Genomic DNA, 11197 nt, shown 5'->3' with positions numbered 1-11197 from the left:
AGGAGTATAGAGTCTGGTGGTGAGGGTGGCTGTAGAGGCAGGCAAGGGTCCACAGAGTGCATAGGGTCTGGTGGTGAGCCTATAGGAAGACCCAGTAGGGGTGAAGAATAGGATCCGACAAGGGATATATAAGGTATATGGAGCCTGGTAGGAGCTCTACAGGCTCTGGTGTTGGGGGTGTTTAGGGTCTATAAGGTCTGGTGGGGGTAAAGCGTCTGATGTGTGTATAGCACAAGCTGGCAGTCTATAGGGGCTGGTTGGAGTGTATAGGGTCCAGTGGGAGGGATCGCTAGGGCCTGAGAGGGGGCCTGGGCTGGTGGGGGCGGAGTCAGAGGGGCGGGCCAAGGCGGAACGGGTAGGCCGTTGGCGGGGCCGAGCTGCGGCTTGTTCCCGGCGGGCGCTGAGGCGATGGCCGGGGCCCCGCTGCTGGAGGCGCTGGGCCGCCTGTGGCAGGTGCAGGCCCAGCTCGGCAGCGGCGCCTCCGCCTCAGTGTTCCGGGTGCGCTGCTGCGGGGACTCGCACGCTCCGCTCGGCGCCGTCAAGGAGTTCGTGCCCCCGGCGCGGCCCGGGCCTGCCGCCCGCTGCGCCCCGGAGTACGGGTTCGGCAAGGAGCGCGCCGCGCTGGAGCAGCTGCGGGGCCACCGCAACATCGGTAACGGGACCCCCCCCGCCCCCCCTGACAACATCGGTAACGGGACCCCCCCCGCCCCCCCGGCACCATCGGTAACGGGACCCTCCCTGCAACATCGGTAGCGGGACAACCCACCTGACTACTCCCCCCTCCCCCTGCGGCATCATCGATAACGGGACTCACTTCCGGCAACACTGGTAATGCGACCCCCCTTTCGCCGGCAACATCAGTAACAGGACCCCCCCCGCCCACCACCCCCCAACAACATCGGTAACGGGCTCTCCATCCAGCAACATCGGTAATGGGACCCCCCTCCAACAACATTGATAACGGGACCCCCTACCCTACCCCTCCCATGACAACAGTGGTAACAGGATCCCCTATCGTACACCACCCTCCAACAATGTCGGTAATGGGACCCCCCCACCCCACTCCCTGCAGCAACACTGGTGACGGCCCCCCCCCCTCCCAACAGCATCAGTAACAGGACCCCTCACAGCATTGGTAACGGGACCTGCTACCCTTCCCTCCCTCCTGGCAATGTCCATAATGGGACCCCCCACCCTATCCCCAGTAGCAACATTGGTAATTGGACACCCCCCCCCGACAACATCGGTAATGGAACCCCTTACCCTACCCCTCCCCTGACAACGTCGGTAACGGGACCCCCCACCCTACCTCCCTCAGCAACATTGGTAACGGGACCCCTCTGACCCTCCCCTCCCCCCCAACAACATAGGTAACAGGACCCCCCACAACATCAGTAACAGGACCTCCACCCTCCCATCCCCCTGGCAACATCGGTAACGGGACCCCCCCCGGCCAGGACTGGTCCCCCGGGACACTGCACAATATCAGTAATCAGGACCCCCCCGGCCTCCCAGCAGCGTTGCTAGCTGGCACTGGCCAGGACACCCAGCACCTCCCTGCAGCATGTAACCAGGACCGCCTCCACAACATCAGTAAAGGAACTCGTGGCCTGGGACTGTCCCTGTGTTGGGGGCTAGGTCTGCAACTCTTACCCCCTTGTAACATCAGTAAGCAGAACATCCTCTTGTGCTACTTGGTGGGACCACCGTCATCCCCCCGCATCTGTAACCAGGGCCCACCCTGCATCCTCTGGGCCAGGACCCCACCACAGGGGCGTGGACCAGCTGGGGCCTCCTGCATGGCCAGGCCTAGACTCACTGTCCCTCTGATATCGGTCATCAGGACCTCCTGCCCCCTCCAAGACCCCATAATTGGACTGACTGGGAACCCCTGTGCCGTCCAGCCAGGACCCCCTGCATTCCCTGGCAACATCGGTAACTGCGACCAGTTGGGACACCCCTCATCTTCCTCCCCACACCCCTGAGTTAGACCCCATACTGTACTCCATCCCCGCCGCAACATTGGTAACCAGGACCCCACCCCACAACCTGCCTATCCTACCCCCGGCAACACTGGTAATGGGATCCTCTGACCCCCTAGGTGCGTGCACATGCACGCACACACCCCCAGTAATCAGGACCCTTGGCACTGCCTACAAGTCAGGCCTCCATGGTCATGACCCTTCCCACAACATCCATAACCAAGATCCCCCACACAACATGGGTAACTGGGACCCTACTCATGGTAACCGGGACCATCTGGGGCCTCCTGCATGCCTGGACTGGGACCCCCTGCACTATCCCCTGACATTTATAACCAGGACCCTGCATCCCACAACCTGGACCCCCCCCCCAACGCACACACATTCCCCCACCCCAATAACTGGGACCAGCCAGGACCACTTCCTCCTAATCCCTGCAACATCTGGGACTATGCCATGACCTGACCAGCACTCCCCCATACTCCCACCCCTACAACTTCAGTAACTGGGCTGGGACCTGACCCCCAACACTTCCAGCTGGGACCCTGTGTAAAATTGGTAATCAGGACTCCTGCTAGTCCTCCTGGGCCCCCTACTCCCACCCCCAGTAACCACGACAGAGCTAGGAGAGGACCCCCATTCCCTCCCCCCAACATCAGTGATCAGGATTCAAAACCCCAGCACCCTAGTCTCCCCACAACACTGCAAACTAGTACCCCCACCTTCCGGGACAGAACCCCCAACCCCCTGTCCCTACTGCAGCATCAGTAACTGGGATCCTTACTGCCTCATGAACCAGAGCCCCTCAGGCCTACCAAGCATCAGTAACCAGGACTCCCTGACCTCACTCTGCAACATCAGTAACAGGGACCCTGCCAGCCCTGGCCTCTCTCACCTTGCACCCTCACAGCATCAGTAACGGGGACCTGAACCCTATCAGCCCTGGCCCCCCCTCTCCCTGCCCCTCCACAGCATCAGTAATAGGGACCCTGGACCCTGCCAGCCCTGCCCCCCTCCTTCCCCCTGCACCACCACAGCACATCCTCCTCTCCACATGCTACAAAATCAGTAATTGGTCTGGTCCAACTGGGCTGGAACCCCCGCCTCCACCATCCCCCACCACCACAATATCAGTGACAGGGCCAGTACTCCCACCAGGCCTGGCCCTCCCACCATAACAGCAGGGACTACAACCCTCCAACAACATTGGTAACCAGGGCCCCCTTCCTCACTAGCTCACAACTCTGTACCGCCAGGCCAGCAGCTCTCTATCTCCATCTATAATATCAGTAATTGGAACGAGGCCCCCCTTACTGCAGCATGATGTAACTGGGACCCCCTGCATAGGCTAGGACCTCCCCAAGATAGACTGCCACTGCAACATCGGTAACCAAGCTCCGATCTCCTCCCCCCCACCACCCCCATCTCTGATCCTTCACTACAGTATCAGGAGCCAGGACCCAACTGCCCTGGGACAGAGATCTCCCTACCATCGCAACACGAGTTACTCAGACCCCCCCCAGCATTTTCTGGGATCTCCCACCAAGCCCTCCCCCCCCCACACACACACACATGCCCCCACTGCAACATCAGGAGCCAGGACCCCTTCACAGCAGTGACAGAGACCCTGGCTCCCCTTCACCCCTGGCCTGGCCTCCCATCCCACTCCACAGTGTTATAGAATATCAGAGTTGGAAGGGACCCCAGGAGATCATCTAGTCCAATCCCCTGCTCAAAGCAGGACCAACACCAGCTAAATCATCCCGGCCACGGCCTTCTCAAGGCGGGCCTTAGAAACCTCTAAGGATGGAGATTCCACCACCTCCCTAGTAACCCATTCCAGTGCTTCACCACCCTCGTAGTGAAATAGTGTTTTCTAATATCCAACCTAGACCTCCCCCACTGCAACTTGAGACCATTACTCCGTGTTCTGTCACATGCTTCCACTGAGAACAGTGTAGATCCATCCTTTTTGGAACCCCCTTTCAGGTAGTTGAAAGCAGCTATCAAATCCCCTCTCATTCTTCTCTTCTGCAGACTAAACATTCTCAGTTCCTTCATAAGTCATGCTCCAGCCCCCTAATCATTTTTGTTGCCCTCCGCTGGACTCTTTCCAATTTTTCCACATCCTCCTTGTAGTGTGGAGCCCATAACTGGACACAGTACTCCAGATGAGGCCTCACCAATGTCGAATAGAGGGGATTGATCACATCCCTTGATCTACTGGCAATGCCCCTACTTATACAGCCCAAAATGCCGTTAGCCTTCTTGGTAACTAGGACCTCGCCCAGGCTGTGTTGGGGCCCATAGCCCCTCCTAGCAACATCTCTAACTGGAGCTCTCCTGAGCCAGGATGGGGACACCACCCTCCTTGCCCCAGCGACATCCTGATGGGGCCCCCACTGCAATGTTGGAAATGGGCTGGGACCCCTTCCTGGGGAACTAGATACACCTGCTCCCCACAGCAGCCTGAGGAACTATGCCAGTCACCTCTTAGTGCTGCCGACCAGCCCCCTATAGCACTGGGCATGGGAATGTCGTCTGCACAACTCCCCCACTGCAGCAGTGGTAATCAGGTCAGATCAAGGACAGCCCACCCCACAACCTCTAATTACCAGCCCCAGTCCCCCATGTGGGTAGGCTGTGCTTTGGGCCAGGGTGGGGTCTGAAGTTGGGGAGCGGTGCTTTGTACCCTCCTGTGTTCTAGGGCTTTTCATTCTGCAGCATCTGGCAGATTGATGTGGAGGGGGGGTCTGCCCTGAAACCAGGTGCCACCCATATGGCTGCTGCAGGTTGCTATGCCCTGCCTCCCTGTGCCCATGCTGGGCGGGGGAAGGGAAGAGTGATGACGTGTGCATCCAGCCTCTGGCAGAACCAGTAGGAGTTTTGAATAATCTGCTGGTTCCTTGCTTGGAATCCACAATGCAAATGTAGCAAGAAAAGGGTTAGCAGGCTGGTTCTGCATGCTCCCAAACCAGCTTGTTCCCTCTTCCCCTCCCCACCACGGCAGTGCAGGTGTCATGTGAGGGGAGAGGCAGGCATCAGAGGCCTGTCTGCTGGGGGATTTCCAGGCCCAGCTGAGCACATTCTTTGTTTTCATCCTCTGTACACTCCCTCACTGATCTAAAGAGAAGCAGAACGGGTCTGATGCTCAACTTGGAGTCACTTTGAGTTCACCAGCTTTGCCCTTGTCTGATTCCAGTGACGCTGTACGGCGTGTTCACCAACCACTTCTCTGCAAATGGCCCTTCTCGCTGCCTCCTGCTGGAGCTGCTGGACATCAGTGTGTCAGAGCTGCTTTTCTACTCCAGCCATCAGGGTTGCTCCATGTGGATGATCCAGCACTGTGCCCGTGATGTGTTAGAAGCCCTGTCTTTCCTTCACCACAAAGGCTATGTGCATGCAGACCTCAAGCCACGCAACATCCTGTGGAGCGCAGAAGAAGAGTGCTTTAAACTCATTGACTTTGGGCTTAGCTTCAAAGAGGGGAATCAGGTTTGGAACACTGTTTATAGGAGCACTTAATTCTGCTTCATGTCACTGTGCTGTGCTCCTGTCAACTCTCTGCAGCTATGTGGATTTGCTTGGCTGGGAACATCGAGGGGCAGGTGACTCTTTAGGGGTTACCCATCTCTGTGGATCATTACTGAGCCAATGGTCCAGTTCTGTAGGAATGCAGACCCAGTCGGACCAGTGGTCCATATTGTGGCCGATAACCAGATGCTTCAGAGGAAGGTGCAGCTAGGAAGTTGTCAGCTCCTACGGTCAGTTTCTTCCTAAGCCCAGACAGCTAGTGCCTGGTCTCTGCCCTGGAACATGAGCTTCTGTCTCATCTAACTGGATGCAGATGTTCCCATTATTCTGTCTTTTGGCTGCTGCTTCACATGGACAAGATTTTCACTGAGCTCTTTGCAAGGATGCCCTGGTTCCTTTTCCATATGCCTAGCATTAATATGGAGCCTGCCCCCGGGTTATGGACAGTTCAGATTATTTATCCCAATGTGCATTACTGTGCATTTATGAACACCGACTTTCATCTGAAACCATGCAGCCTCTGTTCACCCAGCTCTGTTAGACCCCTTTTGGTGCTTCAGGCTTTACTTGTCTCAGCTAACTTAAACCATGTTGTCTTCTGTAAATCTCATCATCTTCCTAGGCAGCCCCTTTTCTGGATCATTCACATGTTAAACAGCGCTAGTCCTCCTAAGGAGCTGTAGGACACCTCACGGTTAACATATGATACTTATTTACCTCTCATCCGGGACTGCTTAGTTTCCTTAATAGCCTCCTGTGAGGGGTCTGTCAGAGGGGTTTTGAAGTCCAGATTGCCTGTCAGTCGGTTCTCCTTCATCCATCTTGTGGCTGACACTCACTAAGAATTGTAGTAGACAAGACAGACATGATTTTCTTTTTCAGAAGTGGTGCTGGTTTGTCCCTCTTGTATCCTGTTCATCTAGACATTTTGTGATTCAGTTATTTCAACCACTTGGCCTGGTACTGAAAGCAAGGCTCACTGTCTGTGATTGCCAAGGTCATCCATTTGATTTGCTACCTTTGAGCTCTCTGGTACAGTAGCTGATTTTAATGAGCATATTTTAATTAGAGGCATGGCCAATCTGCTCTGAAGTGCTTTCGGGACCTTTGGCTGTCTGCCATGCTGTGCTAGTGACTTGTTACTCTGCCTAGCAGAATGTGTTGAGGTTTTCCTGTTGCGTTTGCTCCTCTAATTCCCTCTTAACCGTCCTAATTTGCTGCTTGTATTTGGACCTTTCTATTGGGCTGAATTTCCTGATTTTGGTGTTGGGAGCCATCCAGGCTGACCTGAATAACCTCGAGCCTTGCCATGAGAACAGACTGAAGCTGGCTTGTCCTCGTCCCACTGTTGTTTAGGTGCGTAAGTGCCTTCTGTGACCACGAGGGATGCTTGTCTGTGATTTTTAACTTCTTCACTTCTGACTCTTGGGCCTCTTTGACATGGTTCTCCTCTTTTAAATAAAAATATCCCCCTTTCTATCACTTAATGCTAGGGGCTGCTGGGCTCTTAGAGAGGTTCTCTGGTAAAATGAGATCTTGACCACTTGTGTTATCAGTGATCTTGTCTCTTCCTGATGGCAGAGGTGGCTAAATTTCAGATTTGGGAATTATATTTGGCCTATATCCTCTCGATCTTAGCTAGCCAGTGTTATCTTTCTGCCCTAAGCTGCTATTTAGTTGGGTGGTTAAACCTCGGCTGTGTTTTGCTTCAAACATGTCTGCACTTAAAGTGGGTGATGCGATTCTTTTATACAGCTCATATGTCAGTTTGAAGTTTACAAGCCACTTTGGGCTCCTTCAGATGAAAGGCATTTTGTGAGAATAAATCTGCAAGAGATGTACAGTCAATTAGTTGAATTGAAATGAATTCTCTTTGAATGAGTTCCTGGTAAAGTTGTCTGGCTCCACACTTTGCCTGGAGAATTTCGTTTCAAGCTCTTCTCTTCTGCTTTAATGCCCTGGCTTGACTCTAAAATGATGCTCCTGAGCAGCCCTATAAAGGCAAGGAGGCATGTAGTTTATTTCCTCTGCTGCCATCTCTCTCTTTTCTTTGAACAGGCATTTTACTTTCTCTTCAGTAGCAAAAGGCAGCACTGTCGCTGCTGAACAGGAATTGATTGCTGCAGCTTTTTCTGACTGCGCGGGGGGGGGGGGGAGGAAGGCTGGGGGAAAGTATATTTAAGTTTCTTTCCTGCATATTACAGATGTTTGTTTAGGATTTAGCTTTAAAATATTAGTATTTGAGCAGAAGCCATTACCAGTCCTCTCTGCTCTATAACATAAGCTGATCATGAGCTAGGCCCAGAAGTCCTCTCTGTCATATATTTGTTTTTGGAGGAGCATTATGGGGACTTGACACCTTACTTTGAAGCATCTAGAATTCTCCTTGGCAGGAGACTGGATACCTGTTCAGATAGATCATCGGACTGGTCCAGGATGACACTACTTGCATTGATATTGGTGTTCTGCCTTTCACTTTTATCTCCAATAGAAATCATTGATGTCAAAATGAGCCACTAGTTTTCCTACTGGGTGGTGGTTCTCTCTCAAAGTGTCTCACCAAACTGCTGGCTGGGCTACCAAAACAGACTGAACTTTCTAAACTTGGCTGGCTGTTTAACACCTGGAGATTTAGCAAGCTTTTGTTAAGATGCCTATCTAGAAAGGACTCTAGAAGCTGGTATAAGGAGGCAGGGGGAGGGAAATGGCTGAATCCTAGTTCTAATATTCTATGTTCCATCTTCCTTAGGATGTGAAATATATTCAGACAGACGGGTATCGGGCTCCAGAGGCAGAGCTGCAGAACTGCCTGGCTCAGGCGGGGCTCCAGAGTGAAACGGAATGTACCTCTGCTGTAGATCTGTGGAGTCTAGGAATCATTTTACTGGAAATGTTCTCAGGAATGAAACTGAAACATACTGTCCGATCGCAGGAATGGAAGGTGAGGAAAAACTGCTCTTCGGATTCCCAAATCCAAGGTCATTGTTCATGCTGGAGGAGTTTTTGCTCCCTTGTTTTATCCTGCTTATATAATGATATTCCCAATGCCCAGAAAATGCATTGAAACCATCCCTTTAGTTCTTTCTTCAGCCTTCTTGGCAGTTACTGTTCTGGAGCACTAAAATTGCACCTGTCCACAGGATGGGGATGTCTCTTTAGGGCCTGAATTCACACTGCGGGATGGGTAAATGTATTGTATGATACAAAATATAGTAATCTTTTTCTTTCATGTGTCCTGCCAAACCTAGAAGTGCTGCAATTCAGTGAATGGGTAGGTAAAGAATAAAGTAGATTGCTGATAATTTTTCATATGCTTTCCCAAAGATTTGGGAAGTAATATAGCTGGAGATTCCTCTCCCATATCCACCGTGAACCTGAAACTTTAGACACTTCCTACGAGGTATGCTACTTTGATTGTCCCATTGAAGTAAGAAACAATCAGAGCCTTAACTCTACTTTGAAATACTCGGATTTCAAGGAAATACATTTGACTGAGAAATCTCTATTTTAAACTACAGAGTTTAGGCCAGAAAGAAAAAAAATAGTAGGAAGCATTTTTGGAAAAGAAAGGAAGTATTGAATGCTCAGTTGTAATCAGCAGGGGAGTTGCAATCAAGGGATTTTCAGTTCAATGACAGTTGCCCAAGTCCACACAATGAGGGTTTACTGGATCACTGTGACTCAGCAAACCTCACCGGAACATGTCTGGGCAAGTGCTAAGGCTCCAGGACTGTGTTGGGAGCCTAGGGCCTTGTCTAAACTGCAGAGTTTTGTTGCCAAAAGGCAGTTTTTGGTGACTAAACAATGGAGGTGTACACACTGCAGTGCCACTTTTGGCAACAAAACTCTTCAATTTTGGTGATAAAATCAAACCACTTCCACAAAAGGAAGAGAGCTTTTTGTGGCAAACTTAAAGCAACAAAGCATTAGTGTAGACGCTGCTGTTCATTATATCACTAGAATTAGCCTCCTCCAGTATCCCACAATATTTGCTGTGATCGCTCTGTTCACTGTTTTGAACTTGACTGCCATGCAGAGCCCTTTTCAAAGCTCCAGGAAATGCTGACAGCTGAGCATGCCTGCAACAAAGAGAAAATCATTAACATAGAATGCTGCACACACACACAGGCAACCAGGGGTGGGGGCGTGTGTGTGTGTGTGCGTGCATGTGAGAGGGAGAGATTGCTGTGCAGAGCCAGGGAGGGAGGCGGGGGTCGATGTCGGATGTCCCCCTGCCTCAGGACTGGTTGCTTCCAGTGGCTGTCTGAACTTAGAGACCGCGTGCCAGCACACTCCCTCTCCACCAGCACACACACACACCCTGTCACACACTGTCTCCCCCCCACACACACACACTTCAGTTGAAAAGAGGCTGCCAATCTATATGATGCTGTACCTGCCCCAGGAGGCATTGCAAACCCTTCTCAAGCACCCTGCGGCAAGTGGCACAGAGGGCTAGCTACCCACAGTGCGCTGCTCTGTGTCAATGCAAGAGCTGCTAGTGTGGATGCACTCCACTGACACAAGGAGCATAGTGTGGATATGCAACAGTGGCTTAATTAGAGCGGCATCACTTTTGTCGACAAAACTCTGCAGTGTAGACTTAGCCTAGATCTTGGCTCTGTTTGTAAGACTGCCAGCTTTGGTGTAACACCAGAATGGAAAGTGAAATAGATCTAGTTGGCAGAAACGTAACTGTTCAGTGGAATGGTGACAAAGCAGTAACTTTCTCTGGCTTTTAGTGCGACTCTCACAATGAAGGGCTGTTTATTAACTCTAGGAGTGTACTGAGGACAGGAGAGTGCTGCAAGGTATGTCTGACTGACTGACTCCACATTTCTGCTCTGAAATGGTCACTTTTATTTCCAGCTCTTCTCTAGGCATCATTCAGAAAGACTCCCAGTAAGGAACTGAAAAATGTGTCACAGGCCGTGCAATAAGCCCTTCCCTGTGAAATCTGATTTCCCCGTGCTGCTGGAGCCTCCTAGGTGGAGGCTCCTAACTGCTAGTCCAGGCTGGGCTGGGGAGAGACAGGACTTGTCCTTCACCTGCACAGCTGCTCTCAGTGGGGAGATCAGACTTACCTCCAAAGGCAGCACAGAAGTGAGTGTGGTACACCCTCACTTCTGCACTGCAGCAGCCGTGTAGCTGGGCGTGGGGCTTCCACCCCACAGCTTCTACCTGGGCTCGGGGCTTCCACCTCCCATGGCTCGGGGTGCTGGTGCTTGCCCCCTTCTCTGCAGCTCAGGGTGCCCAAATTGGCCAGGACCCATGCTTTAATCCGCCATTGGCCAGTGCTAGCCTTTAGTAGCCCCTGGCTGGGGTGCTCCTACCAGCACTGGGAGATCAGACTCACCTCCACTTCTAGGAGCTGCCTCCTGCTGCAGGAAGTTCCAGGACTGCTGCCTTCAGAGTCCAGCTCTGCAGGCAGCACAGAAGTGATGGAGGCAGTCCTGTGACCTTCCCACAACAGCTTTGTGATACCCCCACCCCACTCTATGATTCCCTTTTGGGTTGGGACCCCATGATTATAACTGTGAAATTTCAGATGTAAAAATCTGAAATTGTGAAATTTGACCAATTTAAAACCCCCCTGGCCATGAAATTGACCAAAATGGACCATGAATTTGGTAGGGCCCTACCTATAGGAAATGCCCCCTCAATGTTCACCCCAGGATTTT

The 11197-nt window shown here is 52.2% G+C and overlaps 1 protein-coding gene across 1 annotated transcript in view; it reads left to right on the top strand.

Annotated features, from left to right (window-relative positions):
• Positions 1-408: 408 nt before the first annotated feature.
• Positions 409-11197, top strand: part of UHMK1 (U2AF homology motif kinase 1) — a 28985-nt gene continuing 18196 nt past the window's right edge. Inside the window, exons 1-3 of the mRNA XM_030572639.1 lie at positions 409-652; positions 5185-5477; positions 8266-8457. Of these exons, the coding sequence (XP_030428499.1) occupies positions 409-652; positions 5185-5477; positions 8266-8457 (729 nt within the window). The remainder of the gene's footprint in view (positions 653-5184; positions 5478-8265; positions 8458-11197) is intronic.

Source organism: Gopherus evgoodei, chromosome 8 (assembly GCF_007399415.2).
Source record: "Gopherus evgoodei ecotype Sinaloan lineage chromosome 8, rGopEvg1_v1.p, whole genome shotgun sequence".
NCBI classification, from domain to species: domain Eukaryota; kingdom Metazoa; phylum Chordata; order Testudines; family Testudinidae; genus Gopherus; species Gopherus evgoodei.
Note: the sequence above shows the minus strand (reverse complement) of the source record. Positions and strands in the feature narration are given on the sequence as shown.